Genomic DNA, 20,055 nt, shown 5'->3' on the forward strand with positions numbered 1-20,055 from the left:
CACAGTTCATTGATGGCTGAGTGGGGATTCGAACTCTGGTCCGCCAGGTCCTAGTCCTACACTTAAGTTGGCCATCAAGGTACCTGCCCATTCCTGCTCCCCGTCTTCTTACCAGCCACCTCTTCCACCAGCCGGACTCCAGCACGGCATCTGGTAGACTGAGGAACTTCAGGCCCCAGGGACAAATGCGGCCCTTTGGGGCTTTATTCCTGGCCCCTGGGATGCTCCACGTGCAAGACCCCTCCTTACACCCTTTGAGTGCTTTGGCCTGAGTGGAATGCATCCTTGAAATCCGATAATGCCTCTTGAATGTTTGGGTGCTGAAGAAAGGCGTGCATCAAATTAGCCTGCTGTTTTACGGCTTTGGGCATCCGTCTGCCTCAAGAGACAATGGAGTGCGCTTCCAGGGGTGAAGTCTAACTGCTGGAGAATCTCAGCGCCTGCTGTGGCTGTGGAGACTTGTAACTGCTGCCTCCAGCATCGTTGTGGCTGCATTTGCAGCACCAGACTGAACTCCCTGGGGCGCGAGCCTGAGCAGTGTGTTGGGAGGTCCTGAGCTGCCCAGAGGACAAGACCCCCCTCTCAGCCTCACTGATGTGGTCCAAAGGAAGGCAGAGTACCGTATTTTTCGCCCCATAGGGCGCACCGCCCCATAGGACGCACCTATGTTTTTTGGGGGGGGGAATAAAGGAAAAAAATTATTTCCCCCCCCAGGCGCGGGGCTGGCGCGGGGGAAGCCTGAGCTTCCCCCAATCCCAGCCCCAAGAACAGCCTGCTATCCGCAAGCCTAGGGAGGCCAGCGGTAAGTCGCGCCGGTCTCCCCAGGCTTCGGAATGCAGGCAGCTCTGCGCAGCCATTGGGAGGCAGGCGCGAAGTGGCGCCGGTCTCCCGAGGGTTGTGCAGAGCTTCCTGAAGCCTGGAGAGCGAGAGGGGTCGGTGCACACCGACCCCTCTCGCTCTCTAGGCTTCAGCGAAAGCCTGCATTTGCCCCATAGGACGCACACACATTTCCCCTTCATTTTTGGAGGGGGAAAAGTGCGTCCTATAGGGCGAAAAATACGGTAATACGTTTGAAACCAGCTGGGAAGCAGGAGTTGCCGGAAGTTGCAAAAAAGGCACCATCCAACCGTCTTAGGGACTCCACTCCACATTTGTGTAGGGTTCACTCCTGAGCCTTTTCTCCTGAAGATGAGCCGCAAGGCAGTCTACTTTGCAAAGGTAATATTTGCATGAATTGGTTACCTCTGGCCCTGCCTGCCCTGGCGTGTGGCCCCCAGAAGGTTTTGAAGCAAATAATGTGGCCCTCAGGGCTAAAAATCTCCCCCTCTGAATGTAAGAACTGAATTTAAGAGTGGAAACATGAGATGCTGAGAGACCTAAAATTAACAGGCCTTTCCATCCTTATGAACTGTGCCATGTTTCCTAACTGTGCCTACTCAGAAGTAAGTCCTACTGAATTCAGTGGGCCTTACTCCTGGGTAAGTGGGGTTAGGATTGCAGCCAAGACTAAAGCATGGCAGTTACCGCTTCTCCTTTCCTCCCTCCCTTCCTTCCCTCCCTGTGTTGTTGCATCACTATAGCAGACTGTAGGCGCTTTGAGAGCAGAGACCTGTCTGTATTGCCTAGCTAACAATGTACATTGAAGACACTCTGCTGATAAATAATTCCTTCTGTGCATGGAAGGGGCGGCAGCTGATCTCCCCCGCCAGCCCCACAAGAACCCAGTGACCCGCTTTCCCCCACACCTCTGGAGTTGCACTACAGGGCTGAACTGCCAGGACGCAGCCTTAGTCACCTTGAGATGGTGTAACTCAGAAACGGCAAAATAAACGAACCAAAGAAGGCAGGGATGTGTCGTCCTTGTGTTACGGTACCCGTTTCCTTCCTTTTTTTCTGCAGGACAAAAGGAGAAACAGGCAGAGGGGAGGAAGCGAGTGTCGCAGGCAGAGGGACGTGGAGCAGAGGGACCCAGACTTTGTCCAGAGAAGAGGCTCTGCCCGTCCGTCCGTCCGCCCTGATTCTTGGAAGAGTTTGAAGTTTTGCAGGCGAAAAAGGCGATGGGTCTCCCCAACAGCCGACAGGGAGCACGGAAGGTCATGTTTCTGGCAGGTAAGCTGAGGAAAGGGCAGCGGCCGCAGGTTCAATCCCTGGCTCTCCAGATTGGGCTAGGATTGTCCCTTCCTTGAAACCCCGGAGAGCCGCTGCCGTTCAATGTAGGCAAAAGAGTCATAGAATCACAGAATTGTAGGGTTGGAAGGGACTCCGAGGGTCATCTAGTCCAACCCCCTGCAATGCAGGAATCCCAGCAAAAGTTTCCCTGGCAGATGGCCACCCAACCTCTGCTTAAAAACCTCCAAGGAAGGAGAGTCCACCACCTCCCATGGGAGTCTTTTCCACTGTTGAACAGCCCTTACTGCCAGAAAGTTCTCCCTGATGTTTAGTTGGAATCTCCTTTCTTGTAACGTGAAGCCATGGGTTCAAGTCCTACCCTCCAGAGCTGGAGAAAGCAAGCTCGCTCCATCTACCAACGTGGCAGCAGCCCTTGAGATATTTGAAGACGGTTCTCATATCTCCTCTTAACCCAGCTCCTTCTACCGTTCCTCATAAGGCTTTGGTTTCCAGAGCCTTGATCTTCTCGGTCGCCCTCCTCTGCACACGTTCCAGCTTGCCGATATCCTTCTTAAATTGTGGCGCCCCGGTTAGATGGATCAACAGCCAGGCTGGACAAGGCGCAGGGCCAGGAGGGGACATTTTGGCACTTGAGACCGGGGGGGACGGGACCTGCTGCCCCCAGACCAGAACCTGCCTCCTCCTTGCAGCAGGCACACCTGCAGCTGAGAAGATGGCAGCAAAGCAGCCGCCGCAGCAGAACAGCTTGTTTTCATTGAGAATCCAGCATTGCAGGGGGTTGGAATAGAGACCCTCAGAATCCCTTCCAACTCTATGATTTTAGGGTGCGTCCACGGAGGTTGTGGTAGCAGGGGGAGGCAAGTGGTGGGATGCACCCATGATGGGGGAGGTGGCAGGGGGTGCCCTCAGCAGCAGGGCACACTCCTAGTGGGGCAGAGGCATGCCATGGCCGTAGGCAGTGTGCTCCTTGGACCCAAATCTGCCTCCTGAGCTGACCGCCTTTCTCCTTCTCATGGGCAGGCTGGCCCGATATCTTCAGTTCGGAAGAGCAAACTTCCTCTTTTCCCCTTCAAGGTACCATTTTCTGCCACACCCTGAAGCACAGAAAGACCCAGCTCCCTTTGTCCTTTATGGCAGACCCTCCAAGTGCCTCTCTTTTCCAGCGACGGCCCCAGATTTACCAAAGCTGTCCCAGTTTCTGAATTGATCCTGGAATGCCCCATTTTTCCTTTGTTGTTGTTTAGTCATTTAGTCGTGTCCGACTCTTTGTGACCCCATGGACCAGAGCACGCCAGGCACTCCTGTCTTCCACTGCCTCCCGCAGTTTGGTCAAACTCATGCTGGTAGCTTCGGGAACACTGTCCAACCATCTCGTCCTCTGTCGTCCCCTTCTCCTTGTGCCCTCCATCTTTCCCAACATCAGGGTCTTTTCCAGGGAGTCTTCTCTTCTCATGGGGTGGCCAAAGTATTGGAGCCTCAGCTTCACGATCTGTCCCTTTCAGTGAGCACTCAGGGCTGATTTCCTTAAGAATGGATAGGTTTTATCTTCTTGCAGTCCATGGGACTCTCAAGAGTCTTAGAACGTCCCTATTTTCACCTGATAAATATCGGAGTGTACAGTAGGGTGTCCCTATTTCCATCAGAGAAATGTTGGAGGGTATAGAGCTATCCGCCCCCCCCCCCCCCCGAGCCAAGGAGATAAGTAACTATGCAACATTTAGAAGACATCTGGAGGCAGACCTGTATAGGGAAGTTTTTTTTTAAATGTTTCATGTTTCAAGTTGTTTTTATATATGTTGGAAGCCGCCCAGAGTGGCTGGGGCAACCCGGTCAGATGGGCAGGGGCAAGAATAATAAAACTGTTGTTGTTGTTAAGGAATAAAGGTAAAAGTAAAGGGACCCCTGACCATTAGGTCCAGTCGTGACCAACTCTGAGGCTGTGGCACTCGTCTCGCTTTACAGGCCGAGGCAGCTGGCGTTTGTCCACAAACGGAAACGCCGTCTACCTTCCGGCCGGAGCGGTACCTATTTATCTTCTTGCACTTTGATGTGCTTTTGAACTGCTAGGTTGGCAGGAGTGTTAAGGAATAAGACACCCCTATTTTCACCGGAGAAATGTTGGAGGGTATGTTATTGTGTGTGTGTTAGACCATTGCCCTGTAGAAGAAGTCTTAGTCCATTTTTCCTCCCCTTTCCTTAGGTTTCCTCCTAAGCTGCATGTTGCAGCTGGTGCCAGCACAATTTCAACCCCAGTTGCCTTTGACCCCTGAGCCAATTGACCCTTTTCTGGGCAAGGATGTCAAGCTGTCTCTGAGGAACGCCCCCCGGCAGTTCGCGCAGTGCCAGTGGTTCCGGCAAAGCCGCTCAGGGAGAGTGGAGAACATCTTCACGCAATTTGGGCAGAGGCAGCCAGAAAAAGGCCCCGGACACACCGGACGGGAGACGTTGAGAGATGGGTGCTCCTTGTATATCGCGAGGTTGACGCAGTCCGATGCAGCGAACTACACCGTGGTGATTCAGCTCGACCCGGACCAGCAAACAGGCCAAGGGCAACAATTTGTAGGGAGAAACCTCTCAGAATCTTATTATTTGCAAATCTCAAGTAAGTACCAAACCGCTCGGTCGCCACCTTTTTCAAAGAAAGGCTCCTGTTTCTTTAACCACAATGTAATGGGGAAAGGGCCATCCTTTTTTCTTAGCGTTGCACCAGAGGCAAAAGTGAGCAGGGTGGAGAACGTTAAGTTTTTCCTTCTTCTTCTTTTTAAATTGCTTTTTATTGAGTTTTAAATTGGTTATTCATCTACATATTCCATTCACTCTTTAACATATATTGCACACATATAAAAACCAAACAATAACAACATTTCTACACAATATTTCTTCCCACCACCTCCGTGCAGCTTCTTCTATCTTCGTTCTCTTTTCAGCTGTGCTGTTTTTCCTTAAGGTAAAGGGTAAAGGGACCCCTAACCATTAGGTCCAGTCGTGGCCGACTCTGGGGTTGCGGCGCTCATCTCGCTTTATTGGCCGACGAAGCTGGCGTACAGCTTCCGGGTCATGTGGCCAGCATGACTAAGCCGCTTCTGGCGAACCAGAGCAGCACACGGAAACGCCGTTTACCTTCCCTCCGGAGTGGTATCTATTTATCTACTTGCATTTGACGTGCTTTCGAACTGCTAGGTTGGCAGGAGCAGGGACCGAGCAACGGGAGCTCACCCCGTCGCAGGGATTCGAACCGCCGACCTTCTGATCAGCAAGACCTAGGCTCTGTGGTTTAACCCACAGCGCCACCCGCGTCCCTTGTTTTTCCTTACTGCCTTTCTAATAGGTAATATATCTCATCTATCTGGCCTTCACATTGCAAAATTTAGTCGGAACATATCAAGGGTTTTTATCTGAGAACAATGTTTCCCTAGATAATCTTTTACACGTTCCCACTCCTTTTTACTTTTACTTTTTTCTTTTCTGACATTTTGGTTTGGCTGGTTGCTAACTGTCATTCTTGCTAATTCCAAATACAATTTATCTTGCCATTCTTCCTTTGTTGGTGTCTTTCCAATTTCTAGCCATTAACATAGAATGCTCAGTTTTTCCTTTGCGCAGGAGGTTAGTCTCCGCAAACAAACACCTCCCTATCCTCTGTTCAGGCAAGCAAGGGGCATTGTCGAAGTTCGGGGGGCCAGTCCGCCAGGCAAACGCCCTCAGGGAGGGTCTGGAGCAGCAGCGCCCGTGAAAGGCATGGCCTGGGGAGGATTCCAGGGGCCATCAAGAGAGTTGTGGAGGGCCGGAGGTTCCCCCCAACTCCGTGGATTGCTGCTTGCTGCTGCAAATGTTCTCGCTGCCGCCAACTGCAACAGCCCTGTTTAGGGAAGCTTTTAATGTTTAATAGGTTATTGTATTTTAGTGTTCTGTTGGAAGCCACCCAGAGTGGCTGGGGAAACCCAGCCAGATAGGTGGGATGATATTATTGTTATTGTTATTGTTATTGTTATTGTTATTGTTATTGTTATTGTTATTGTTATTGTTATTGTTATTGTTATTGTTAGTTTCCACACCATGAAAGGCTTGGCTCTGCCAGTCTCTGCAGACAGGCCTCCTATATATCAAGGGCACAAGAGAGCCGCTTTAGAAGAGGCTGATAAAGTTACTGGAGCTGGCTGAGATGGCAAAGCCGACATGTTTAATTGGAGAAAAATCATTGCTGGCACTGGTTAAGGATTGGAAATTTCTTATGGACTTTTTGCAGGATAGAGGAAATGAACGTGTACTATCGGGATTTGGATATTTTAAAAGCACTGCTTTATAGAAGATAGAATGGTTGTGGTTTAAGGAACAAATGTCATGAGTAGCCGCAGGACAGAGAGCCAAAAGTCATTTTTCTTCTATTTTATTTTAGTCCGTTCTTTCTCTTCTCTCTCACTTTCTCTTTCTGTAGGTCTCTCCTTGTCTTGTGTTTTCTTCTTTCTGGCTTTGTTCTTTTTTAGACTAAGTAGCTGTTTTATCTTAGCATATTATAAAAAAGCTACTTTGCAATGTGTATGTATTTTTGTATCTCTATGGATGAGTATCAATAAATAAGTGTGTGTGCGTAAGGCACAACAGCAGGCAGATTTTCTGGTCAGCTGGCAAGCCCTAATTCGATCTCAGCGCACTCCTATCAATTCACCATCCTTTTCTGGAACTTTTGGCTCTAAATAAATTTAAAATTGTAGGGTCAGAAAAGACCGTGGGAATTTTCTGCCTTTTAAACCAACTCCTGTATCCTTCGGGGGGGGGGGGGGTAGAATGTTGTTGGAAGATTTTCCCCAGTACTTGCCTAGGGCTGCCGTATTTCTGGGGTTTCCCAGACCTATCTGAGATTTGAATGGCAGGAAAAAACACACTTCTGTCTGGATTTTTGCCCGTGATGATAAAAGCTTCAGCTGCTCATTTCAAGGCTAATGTCCAAAAGGCATAGGAGCAGGGACTATGAAAAAAGTGGCAATCCAGCAGGGGGGAGGAGCAAAGTTATTTAAGGGTAGTTTGGCCCCTTCCACATAAAGTTGCGAGTTGACCGGAAAGGAAAGGAAAGGAAAGGAAAGGAGATAGGCTGCACAAGCTTGGTTTGCAGAAGCACAGTGATAAACATTTGGAAAAGTCTGTGGGTCCGGCCGCTGATTGGGGCACAGGAGTGCAAGCTGTGAAATAAGTTGGCAACCTGCTTTCCAAATATATATATACCGTATTGGCCGGAATATAAGCCACACCTTTAAAATTCAAAGTGGGGGGGGGGAGACAATACCCGAATATAAGCCGCTCCCTTAAAACTCCGCAGGCACTCACAGCCATAAATGGCAAATGTAGAAGAAAATCCTACAGTGATATCGTAAAAGCCCATTTTTGTAAGGTCTCAAATTTAAGCCATGCTTTAACTTTTCACGGTTGGAATTTGGGGGGAAATGCGAGGCGTATATTCAGGCCAATACGGTATATTCAACTCTCATCCTGAGCCATCTGAAATCCTCACAAATTCTATTTTTACAGACCTCATGTCCATAAACCTCAACCCGCAACGTCCTGTTCAAGGTCAGGACCTCACCCTGACCCCACAAAATGCCCCCAAGCAATTAAGCTTCTGCAAGTGGGTCATACACCCCAGGGGCGGGCAAGAAAAAGTTCTCGAATACGACCCAGAGGACACAGACCAGCAAAGCTTGTCCCAAGGCAGAACGACTTTGAGGCAGGATTGCACCTTGCACATCAGGCAGCTTGATGTTTCTGACACCGGCAACTACACGGTGAAGATCGAATCTCTTCTGAACCAGCAGCAACAACCAGGGCAGGGGACTTTCCCCCGGGAACCTGAAATTGGAGACTTTCAGGTGCACAAGGGACAGATCTATCTTGACGTCCTCCGACAATCTGGCAAGTATCCATCCTCTCCAAAGCTCTACACCGTACGGCAGCCACCTGCTTAAATAAACAATGACTTCTTCCTTTTTGGGCCCCTTAAAAGCATTTTTAACATCATCAAACCACTCCATCGATTAGACATTGAAACCCCACTGCAAGCACTAGGGGGGGGGGCGCCAAACTTAACATTTGCATTCCAGGGACAAAACATTTCCTTGGCCAAGAGGAGTCCTTTGTAGCGCTTTCTCTCCTGCTGCGGTTTAACTTCTGACACCACTGTTGCACTTTTCCAAAGAGTGGTGGAAAGTAATGGGAATGGTTGCAGGTCTTAATTTCTCTCCGGCTTCCCAATGAAAGAAACGCAAACTTGGGGGGTTGCTCACAGCATGCTGCTGTCCTGAGCATCTTGAGCAGGTGCTGAGTTGCTGTGCTATGGAGATGCAGAGAGTCTGGTCTCTGGAGAAGGCCAGGCAAGAGTAGCAGAAGGCGGATCCTGACCATAAACTGATCAACTAGTCCTCCTCTCTTTTAGGTCCTGCCCACACCACGTATTTAAAGCACTTTGATGCCACTTTAAACCGTCATGGCTTCCCCCCAAAGAATTCTGGGAAGTGTAATTTGCTATGGTGGTTGAGAGTTGTTAGGAGACACCTTCCCCTCACAGAACCACAATTCCCAGAATTCCCTGGGAAGAGGTATAATATATGTATGCTATACCAGTGGGTGCCCAATATGTGGCCTTATTTATTTTTTTCTGTTACACAGTTTGTAGTCCAGCATCCATTTTGGACCAGCTCCCAAGAACTCAGCTCCAACTGTTTCTCAAGAGAGCAGTTTGCCTTTTGGCCACTAGGCGGCAACCACATGAATATATACAATATTGCAAGGGGGATGGAGAACTGGTAGCTCTGTGAGGGGAATTGGAGCTTCCTAACAGCCCCCAGCAACTTTTCAGCAGACTACATTTCCCAGGATTCTTTGCAGGGAAGTCATGGCTGTTTAAGGTGGTATGGCACTCCTTTCAACATACAGTGGAACCATGGCTCCCGAACGGCTTAGATGCCGAACAAATCGGCTCCCAAACGCCACAAACCCAGAAGTAAGTGTTCCGGTCTGCGAACGTCTTTCAGAAGCCGAATGTCCAAAGCGGCTTCAGCTTGAGTGCAAGAAGCTCCTGCAGCCAATCGGAAGCCGCGCCTCAGTTTTTGAATGGTTTTGGGAGTCGAACAGACACTCGGAACGGATTAAGTTTGAGAACCAAGGTACCACTGCATAGTACAGACAGGGCCTTGATCTAAGAAGTACTTAGATTAAGTACTATAAAGTACCCTGCCAGATGGGTGAGGTATAAATAACTATTATTATTATTATTATTATTATTATTATTATTAGGGAGGACAGCAAGCCCTAGGTTGGGAGAGGGATCCCTGCCTCATTCTCTCACACTGGAGAGAACGCCTGGTCTAAAAAACGTTCATTCCACCATCTTGGGACTTTAAACTATTGTTTCAGCCATGTGCAAATCAGTGCCATCCTATGCGCACCTGTTCAGGGATGCTTTGACCTCTTCAAAATAAAGTTGCCAGCTTACCCTGTACGGCCAGGCGGTGGGGAGTTTGGGATACATTTAATTCACGCAGATTGAATCACTACCTAAGCTGTTTATTTAAGGTTTATTTAACAGTTGGAAAGACCTCGTTGTGCAGGTGTTGGAACGCACCTCTGGATCGCAACAGGGCAGCTGTTTGGAGCCGGATTCTGGATCAATGCTTTCATTCCCAATCCTTTTTCCCCTCTTTCAGGTCACGACCCCCAAAAAGGTCATGGCTCCCAAAAAGGTCGTGCCTCTGCCTCTTTGACCTACAGCGCAGCGGTCGTCGCTGGGACCTTGCTTGGATCGCTCGCCTGGGCAGACGCCCTGATGCCCATCTTCTCCGGGCTATTTTGTGAGTGGCACACAAACCGCTAGGATACGCAGCTTCAGAAATGAGGATAAGGTTCTCTCTCGAGGGCTGCCAGTCATGGTGGCAGCAGGTCTCTGAAAACCAGCCACTGGGGAATGATAGTCCAGCTTGTAGGCTTCTCAGAGGCATCTGGTGGACTGCTGTGAGGAAAGGGTGCTGGACCAGACAGACCTTTGCTCTGACCCAGTGGGGTTCTTCTTAAGTCCCTAGAGATGGGAATAAGGACCAGTTTTGTTTTGGCCCATATGCCACATTCATCATTGGCCATCCTACACTCTCACACAGACAATCTCAGGCTCACACACCATCATACCTTCCGACACGACATGGCGCAAATCTGGGACACCATCTTTCTGGTCTGAAATCCTGCACAAGTCACATGGCCTGTGTGAGATCACAGATCTGGGAAAGGCGCTTTTTCGGGGTGAGTTTTCGGCCCGAAATTGCACAACAGCAAGGCTCCCAAAATGGCTGCCGTACTCTCTCAAGAAGAAACGAGATGTCCCGGTTTTTAACAGGGCACTTGACAGGAATGCACCATACCTTTAAAGCAAACATGTATGCCCCAAAGAAGCCTGGGAACTGCATTATTATTATTATTATTATTATTATTATTATTATTATTATTAACTTCATTTCAATACCGCTTTATATTTTTAAGAAAAATCTCAAAGCGCTTTACAGCGCATTAAAACAATTCACAATCAAACATTTCCAAAGAAAGTCAAATATAAAGTATACAGTCAAAGCAACATAATTAACAGGAAACTAAAATATTATCTTAAAGATTTCAAAATGAAACATTACAAAGGAGGTCAACTACAGAATACGTATTTAACACAAACAAAGTTAACAAAAAAAATCTTAAACATTCCGAAAGAAAACATTGCTAAGTGAAGTCAAATGTAAAATGCACATTTAAAACAGTACCTTTTACAGAGCCAGGACCCCCCAGCACAACAAACCACCGTTCCCAAGATTTATCGGGCGGGAGGGGAAATGTTCTATAAATGTTCCAGGGTTTGAATTTCCGCTGGAGCACAAAGCTCCCTTGGCCGCCTTGAGCCACTCGCCCTGTCCTACCTAGCAGAATTGTTGTGAGGCTAAAATAGGACAATCTCTGTGTTTCTTTATCACTGGAGGAAGGGCAGGATGTGGACGTACTTAATGAACCCATTTCCTCCGCCCTTTTAGGCTCCCTCACTTCCCTGAGGCGCAAAGTCATCCCGTGAATGATGAGTTTGGCGGAAAGTCCCTAACTTTTGCAAGGTATGTTGACAGCTTGTTGGGTTGGTAGTGACAGCGGGGGCTCGATCTCGTAGGACCCACAACTTCTGGGGCGTTTGCTCCTTCCCCAGTTTGGGCTCAAATTCAGCTCGTAGGAAACCAGGGTCGTGCGGTGCTTCTCCTCCCATGCCCAGAACGAGGACACCAAGAAAATCCAGAAACCCAAAGCCAAACTGATCAGAAGAACCTTGCTTAGCCTGCTCCTTTGCCTTTAACAGCAGTTTGATCTGCATGAAACATTAACTAGTCAAGCTGCTCTTTCAAGCACAGCACTGAAGACATCAAAAACCCATGTGGACCTGTCTATCAATAAAGGCTTTCCAGGTACCCTAGGTTTGGGGCTTAGCCAAGTACAGTGGGCGCTCGGGTTGCGAACATGATCCGTGCAGGGTACACATTCACAACCCACAGCCTTCGCAATGCGCAGTGGCATGTCTGCGCATGTACGGGTTGCGATTCGGCGCGTCTGTGCATGTGCAAAGCTCAATTTAGCGCTTCTGCGCATGCCTGACTCCTGAAACCCAGACATAACCCATTCCGGTACTTCCGGGTTTCGACGGGTCCGTAACCCAAAAATACGCAACCTGAAGCATCTGTAACCCGAGGTATGACTAGCTCAGTGGGGGAGAATCGTCTTGCACACTGATGGTCCCTGGTTCAAATCCTGGCATCGCCAGGTAGGGCTGGGGGAGATCCCACACCTGGCAGCTAAATGGACCAGTGTTCTGATTTGCTACAAGGCAGCTTCTGTCCTGATTCCCACTCAGACCCTGATGACTTGAGAGTGAGGAAAAGGCCTTCATTGAGGAAGTAGAGGTAAAGTCTCAGCAACAGGTAGCGACTCACGCCTGAGCAACAGGAAAGGCAAGTCCAGTTGGGCTGAAAGGGCCGGTTCCAGTTTACAGAGAGTCCAAGATCTGGACAAGCAGTTCAGAACTGGGCGGAAGCAATAGGGCTGTCCCAACAGGCAAGGCTTGCTTACTCACAGGACTCTCCTGCCTCACAAGACTCCTGAGTGAAGGAGGTCACTGTGTTGGAAGAGGGTCTGTTCCCAGAAATAGGGGCACCACCAGGGCCTGGGTGACCAAGGCGTGCCCCACTCCTGGCGCCGCTTCCTGCAACCCTGGCTGTTGGCTAGGGTAGAGTCCTGCTTTCCATCCAGAGCTAGGGTTGCCATATTTCAAAAAGTGAAAATCCGGACACAAAAGTTGCTGAGAGCCAGTGTGGTGTAGTGGTTAAGAGCGATAGACTTGTAATCTGGTGAACCGGGTTCGCGTCTCCGCTCCTCCACATGCAGCTGTTGGGGACCTAGGGCCAGTCACACTTCTTTGAAGTCTCTCAGCCCCACTCACCTCACAGAGTGTTTGTTGTGGGGGAGGAAGGGAAAGGAGAATCTTAGCTGCTTTGAGACTCCTTTGGGTAGTAATAAGGCGGAATATCAAGTCCAAACTCTTCTGTTGTTGCTGTTGTTGTTTGACCAAAGTTGCTGAGCGTTTTTGTTTGTTTGTAAAAACCACAAAACCCACAAAAAACAAAACCACTGAAGTTTTTGAGCTATTTTAAAGAATAGCTCCTTATCTAAACTTTCGATGTGGCTTTCCCAGCCGGACACTGCTTATGACTGTCATATTCCGGCTATATCCAGGAAAGTATGGACATATGGCCACCCTATCAACCATATCTTGGGAGGGACAAATTCCTGCTTCCTCTGGACCTCCTCTCCCATCCCCCTCCTTGTCCGTCTGAGCCTCCTGGGCCTGGCATCACCCCTGGACTCAGGACAGCCTCCTGTGTTCCTATGTCTTACCTTCTGTTAAAGTGGTCCTTCTTCCGTCCTGGCATTGGAACCTTCCATCTTTGGAACACCCTCTCCTGGGATGAGAGACAGCAGGCTAAGTCCATCCTGCCTTTCCAAAGCATTTGGTTCTAAGGAAAATCAAGACATTCTGGGATCAAATCAGAACCTGGGTTGGTTTCTGTAAATCCGGGACTGTCCCTGGAAAACAGGGGCACTTGGAGGGTCTTTGTAAGAGGCACGAGCCACTGCAATCCATTGTGGCATTGGAAAAAGCTGGGTGGATTTCCCCCCCCTGGAGCAGGTGGCAAAGCTTGAAGTAGCCACCAGGTGGCACCAGGCTTGATACCAACCACAACGGCAGCCTCCCGCTTACAAAAAGGGAATGATTTTCTCCAGTGGTGGCTGAACATTTCCTGCGAGACAAATTGCCAAACAAACACGCACACGAAAGCCCCAAACGCCTTGGTGATCTGCAGAAACCAGCAGGGAAAGTTTCACCCCGCACAGGCATGAGCATTGTTACCTACGAATGCCTACAGATCTAGTTGTTTTAAAAAGCACAGGAGCAGGGGTTGCTAGGAAAAGTTGGCATCTCTGAATGTGACTTCTACTGATAGTGAGTTATTGCTGCTGCGTCCAGTTTTTTGTTCATGCTCGACAACAAGCTACCGTATTTTTCGCTCCATAAGACGCACCTGACCATAAGACGCACCTAGTTTTTAGAGGGGGAATGCAAAGGGAAAAAATTATTTAAAGGGAGTGCTGTGCAGCGCCCCTCTCGCTGTTCTGGCTTCTGGGATAGCCACGTGAAGCCTCCTCAGGGCAGTGGGATGAAGGCTCCCTGTGCTCTGAAGAGGCTTCGCGCGGCTAAGCCAGAAGCTAGAACAGCAAGAAGGAGCGCTGCGCAGCGTTCCCTCTCCCTGTTCTGGCTTCTGGGATAGCTTCGCAGCCTGCATTCGCTCCATAAGACACACACACACATTTCCACTTACATTTTAGGAGGGGGAAAGTGTGTCTTATAGAGCGAAAAATATGGTACTCAGCTCGAAATCATTTCGTCACGTGTTCATCTTGCCTCTATTTTCCTTCTCCTCTTGCAAACTTTATTTTGTAAGCTGTTTGGGGCAAATAACTCTCTCTCTCTCTCTCTGTCGGCTTATACTGTACAAGCTCCACATCACTAATACCCTATGAATATTCTAATCTCCAAATCTTTCCACAGCCTCGCCCTCTGGGCAACAGGTTCCCGATAACCAGGAAGGTCTCTCTACCTCTTTCTATGCAGTGCCAAGCCATGGATGAAGAAATATCCTGGATCCTGTGCAGTATTACATATAAAAACTTTATTTCATTTCTGTTAATACAAAAAATAATAATAATGTAAAGGTTTCTAAAACTTCTATCCAGCATTCGATCAACCTAGTGTACACTCATTGGAATTAATAGACATGATGAACTTAGGCCCATTAATTTCACTGGGTCTACTCTGATGTAGACAGTGCACAATATGTGCAACTTATAGAAACTCAGAAAAGTATATCAAACCTATGTAGCTTGTTTTCCCATAATTATCAGATGTTACCCAGTTTTGAACAAACTTCTTGTAAGCCTGTTGGTGCTTTTCCTGATACTTTTTTCAAATAAAGTGTTGCTTTTTTTCCTGCCTTAAACCTACAAATTTTCATTTCAGCTGCATGATCTGGCCCTTTGCTACCCATCTGGAACAGATCTCTGCTGTTCTTTTAACACTTTCCCGGGCCTTCTGCACCCAGCATGGACTCTGCAGCACAGGAAGGGGTCAAGGGGTGGTGGTGAATAAAAGGATTAGTGGGGTAAAAGAATCAACATGGTGGAAGTTTATAAAATGGTGCGTGGCAGGGAGAAAGTGGAACAGAAGCCAGCCAGCAATAAATCACACGCAGTAGGTGAAGTCAACTCTTTATTAGAAGGAGCAAGGTCTGCTCAGGAGAGCTAGGCCTCATGAACACAACAGGTATATTGTGGAGATGAAACCAGCCTCACTACAACTGTCCCAGGATCCTCCTCCCTGGGATCCTTTCCAAGCAATCTGAGACTTCGTTGCCATGCCTCTCTTTGCTCCGTCCTCTTCATACCTCTGTGGGTTCTGTGAGACAAGGAGGGAGGGGAGCTTGTCGCAGCAGGAGGGGGAGACACCCCTGACTCTTCACCAGCCTGACTCCTCTCTGCCTCTTGTCCTCCCTCCTCTCCTGATTCAGCTTCTGCCTCTGATTCTGGACTGCTTTCTGCCACAGATTCTCCCTGCTCATTAAGTCCTGTTACCCCTCCAGCTTCCTGACCTCCTCTTCCCAGTCTTCTCCCTCTGATCACTCACCATCATCCCACCACCACTCCCCGGGCTCTGAGCCTTCTTCCTTTGGGAGTTCCCCACCTGGCTCCTCCCACCATTCCTCTTCATCCAGCCAGTCCAAGACATCTTCTCCGGAGAAATCTGAGGGCTCCCTTGGACAAAAAACAAGGACACCAGCCAGGAATGCCAGAGCAAAACAGCAGCCAGTAGGCTTGGTCTTTATTGAAGACTGTCGCGACAGGACTCCCACCTGCCACCAGGTGGAACAAGTTGGAAGCCCTGAACAAAAGAGCCCCCAAACTTTTATAAACTGCTAATCCCAATGTTACACACCCCCAAACTACATCACTAATACATCACGGTTACATCATGAAAAGGGAGGTCTGGTGACAGTAATCTGAGCATCCTGGACCCTTACCCATGGTTCCCCTTGCCCTCCACCAAACACCCATCAAGTGTAACAAAAGAGATCTTTCCCTGTTTCCCAGCCAAGTTAATCACACCCTTTTGTCTTCATCTGGGTTTGTTATTTCTGGAATGGCTACCTGTCTGGCACTCAGGTATCAGGATGCCAGGAATTATCACTCAGGCAGAGGGGCTGCTGAGTAGCTGAGCTCACATGTCTATATGAATTTCTGAAGTTTTCCCTGTGAGCCAGTACATAGGAACATTTATCAGTGAATTCTTACATTTGGTTTCGTGCAGCAGAGGCCCTTTGAATAGATAGGAAGAAACTGTGATGAAGTGTTTTGTGGGGACAAAATCACAAAAGTCACAAAGTGCTGATTTTGGTAGTGGGCTGCATGTGCATGATATCTGCTGGAGGGGTAACCCCCCCCAACCTGTACATAAATTCCTGCAACACTACCAAGCTAGGCCCGATGGGAGTGAGTGGCCCTTTCAGTGGTGGCCCCCTGGATATGGAATGCCCTCTCCAGAGAGAGCCAGGAACTAGAGGACCTTGTTCCACTTCCTTGACAGAGTTGCCATTGTTAGTTTCACGGACTCTCCTGCTGCACCGTTAATTGCCGGCTGACACAGTCACGTTCAGTCGCTATGGGGTGAAGCTTCTGCCGCCCCCCATCTCCTTGCCCGAGAGAAACACTCTGCCTGCATTCAGACCCTTCCAGGTGACCTAATTCCTGGGCACCTTTGTCCTGGTTTGCCTGCACAAACCTTACGCGGAGATGAGATTATATCCGGCCTTTAGTGAGCATTCCTCCCGATTTGCTTGCAGGGTGTTGATTAAAAGCCTTCCCGTTAATCATTCCCCTCCGCCACCTTCCAAACCGGATTTGTTGTGACAGGGCGACGGAGCCCTTTAAATCACGTTAATTGCACAAAACTAAACTTCCGGTATGCGACTGAATCCCTCCCGCAAAACCGCGGCAGTCTGGAGGCACCCATAATTTTTCTGCACGGCAGGCTGCCCTGGAAGGTGCAGGAGTGTGTTGGGAAGCGGCTGCCCCACATTCCAAATTCCTGACAGCTAGAGAAGTGGAGCAGGGTGTTTGCCATATGCAGCGGGCGGGAAGAGCAATGGGGTGGCGTCTCCTTGCTCAAGAATCTCTGGAAGTTTCTTAATTGCAGCCTGGCATTGATCATTAGCTAACCGGTTAACAAATACGGGAATTAAAAACCCTCTCCAGGGTGCAGCTGACTAACCAAAGCAAGTTGAATCCCAGGGAAAGGTTCCAACTGGGGTAAAGATTAACTAACAGGGCCAGCAACAAAATGTTGCAGCGTGGAATGTCCCGCTCAGGGTTCCAGCGACTCAGCTAGCCATGCCCTTATCCCAGGACATGCAACTCCATTCTTGCTTCCCCCTCAGTTTTCCATCTCTGTCCCCCCCCCCCCGGACCCTCCAACTGTCCCAATTTTCCAGGGACACCCCTGATTTAGAGAAGCCATCCCAGTTTATGATTTGATCCCGGAATGTCCCATTTTTCCTTAGGATATCCCTATTTCCAGTGAAAAAATGCTGGAGGGTATGGAATTATCCGACCCCCCAAGCCGTCTGAAAGCGATCCTGTATACAGAAGGATTTTTTTAAACAATTTATTATGTTTCTTATATCTGTTGGACGCTGCCCAGAGTGGCTGGGGCAACTCAGTAAGATATGTGGGGTATAAACAGTAAAATTATCATCATGGAATGGGACGTCCCTATTTTCATCAGAGAAATGTTGGAGGGTGCGCCCCCACAACACTTTTGTTGGCTCTGAGCATGCTCACACCTGGCCCTTTAGGGTGTTCCTTCCTCAATGTTTTTGTAATTCTGTACTCACACAAATCTTAGCATGCAGTCCCTCATAAACATCACTGTTGGGGTTCAGAGCTCCCTCTCTTATTCCAGCCCCTTTGCTTCCTGAACAGCTTGATCAGCATCGAGTGTATTGGGGGAGGGGCTTGTTGATTTGGTTATTATTATTTTTGTTCTTGTTTTTATCATGTATTTGGTGTTTTTATATTGTATTTTTATGCTGTGAACCACCCGGAAATCTGCAGATGACGGCCAGTACAGTGGTACCTCAGTTTACATACACTTCAGGTTACAGACTCTGCTAACCCAGAAATAGTACCTCGGGTTAAGAACTTTGCTTCAGGATGAGAACAGAAATCGTGCGGCGGCGGCGCAGCGGCAGCAACAGGAGGCCCCATTAGCTAAAGTGGTGCTTCAGGTTAAGAACAGTTTCAGGTTAAGAACGGACCTCTGGAACGAATTAAGTATGTAACCAGAGGTACCACTGTACAGTCATACCTTGGTTCTCAAACAGCTTAGTTGCCGAACAAATCGGCTCCCAAACGCCACAAACCCGGAAGTTAAGTGTTCCGGTTTGCGAATGTTTTTCAGAAGCCGAACGCCCAACAAGCTCCTGCAGCCAATCAGAAGCCGCGCCTTGGTTTTCGAACTGTTTTGGGAGTCGAACGGACTCCCGGAATGGATTAAGTTCGAGAACCAAGGTACCACTGTATACAAATTAACTAAATAAATAATAACATTCACACACTACAGCAGCCCAGTTTCTATGGGACCACTAAGGCTGGGGCCATCCTCTTCCCAGGCCCTCAGCCTTAGTGAACTGTGGGCTTTAAGCATTAAGGTAGTGAGCGACGACGCCTCACTTGGACCTTCCTCACAAATACTTTCTCTCCCTTTTCCTCCCCCCTCTCCCCAGTGTCAGGGGCATTTCCTCTCTATTTGCATTCCTTAAATGGCTAAACGCAACTTTCTCCCGTAACAGAAACCTGCTTTGTTACATCTTGTGACTCTGTTAAACATTTCCCATCTTGAAACCAACTGGGGCGAATTTCCTAGCAAAACACTCTCGGGTAGCAGGTCACAAATAATAGCAGGCCTCCCATATTACAAATAATAACAGGCCTCCCTTATCACTGAAACGTCTTTGCCTCTTCTCTCAAGGGATGCTTTCGGCAGTCGAGATAAGCACCAGCAGCTTAGGAAAGACTAAATTGGTGGGTCTAATACCTGTTTTGGAAAGCTGTATATTCACTGTGCATTTGGACCGCTTTAGATGCCTTGGCTGAATTTTGCGTGACAGTTCACGAGATCAAGGAGTGGTTTTTTGTCTGTGTTCGCATTGAAATAAAAATATTAAGGTATTATATACATATAATAAATGTTCATGGATGTGCCAGGCAAACACGTACATAAATGTATGGGCCACATGTCTGAGGCAGCACAGGAGGGCAGTCCTGGAGCCATTTTGGCTCCCAAACTGACCAAATGTTTTCTCTGCAAGGTCAAAGGAAAATGGAAAAGCCTCCCCATTGTCTTTTCCTTCACAAAACCTGTCTTAAGGGTATATCTGTGTATGAATAGGGTGAGCCTGTGACCTGGCTAAGGAACTAAGTATTTATCATTACAAAAGACTGGCCAGGCTCCCCAGGGTATCCAATCAAGTAAGTATTAACAGGTAACCTGCCAGACAGGAGATAAACAACAACAGGAGATAAACAACGCACTCAGATTTCTGCTGTAGACCGCCCTTTCTGTGATGTAGGTATGATGTGTCTGGGGGTGGTCTTGGACTCCAGGGCGGGCAATTTAAAATGTCTATATAAGGGCGGACACACCTGGGTTCTGGCTCCTCCTCCTTCTCTTGTGTGTGAAGGGGGCACCCTCTTGCAACAGTTCAATAAAGATCAGGCTTACTGGCTGCTTTGCTTCTCAATATTCTCTGGTTGGCCTCTGTTATTTTCTCCAACCGATGGAGTATCTGCAAAGGACTCTATAAGGGCTCTTGTGTCCCCCATAAGGGAATAAGGGCAGATTTCCGTTTATTACAGCATAAAATTGGGCGGTATTTTGAACCAAGCTGGCAGGCTGCGCCTTTCGAAACTTGTTTGATGTGAGGGTTGGAATCTGAACAAAAGGACCATTGCCAGAGTTGCATCCACAGCAAAGGCTGGCTGTTACTCTAAGCAGAAAGAGGATTTGTCGTGTCTCAGGGATGGGGGCAAGAAGAGCTCAGTTAAGGGGAATGAAAGCCCGATTCCCGGTTGTTCAGATTCAGCACAGAATCACAGGTTTTCCCAGAGGTGAGGATAAGCCTTAGAATTCCCAAGCACGGCCAGGTATGAAGTTGCTAGTTGAAAACAATAAATACATCAGAATGAAACTTTTACAGATCA

General features: G+C 48.5%; 1 protein-coding gene across 1 annotated transcript; it reads left to right on the forward strand.

Moving 5' to 3' along the window:
- The first annotated feature begins 1,886 nt into the window (after positions 1 to 1,886).
- Positions 1,887 to 14,741, forward strand: LOC114603342 (pregnancy-specific beta-1-glycoprotein 8-like). Its single transcript, XM_028742243.2, has 6 exons — positions 1,887 to 2,109; positions 4,331 to 4,732; positions 7,654 to 8,034; positions 9,825 to 9,968; positions 11,181 to 11,255; positions 14,294 to 14,741. The coding sequence occupies exons 1-5, from the start codon at positions 2,058 to 2,060 to the stop codon at positions 11,216 to 11,218; spliced, it is 1,017 nt and encodes a 338-aa protein (XP_028598076.2). The 5' UTR covers positions 1,887 to 2,057; the 3' UTR covers positions 11,219 to 11,255; positions 14,294 to 14,741.
- Positions 14,742 to 20,055: the final 5,314 nt, after the last annotated feature.

This window comes from Podarcis muralis, chromosome 7, assembly GCF_964188315.1.
Source record: "Podarcis muralis chromosome 7, rPodMur119.hap1.1, whole genome shotgun sequence".
In the NCBI taxonomy this organism is placed as follows: Eukaryota; Metazoa; Chordata; class Lepidosauria; order Squamata; family Lacertidae; genus Podarcis; species Podarcis muralis.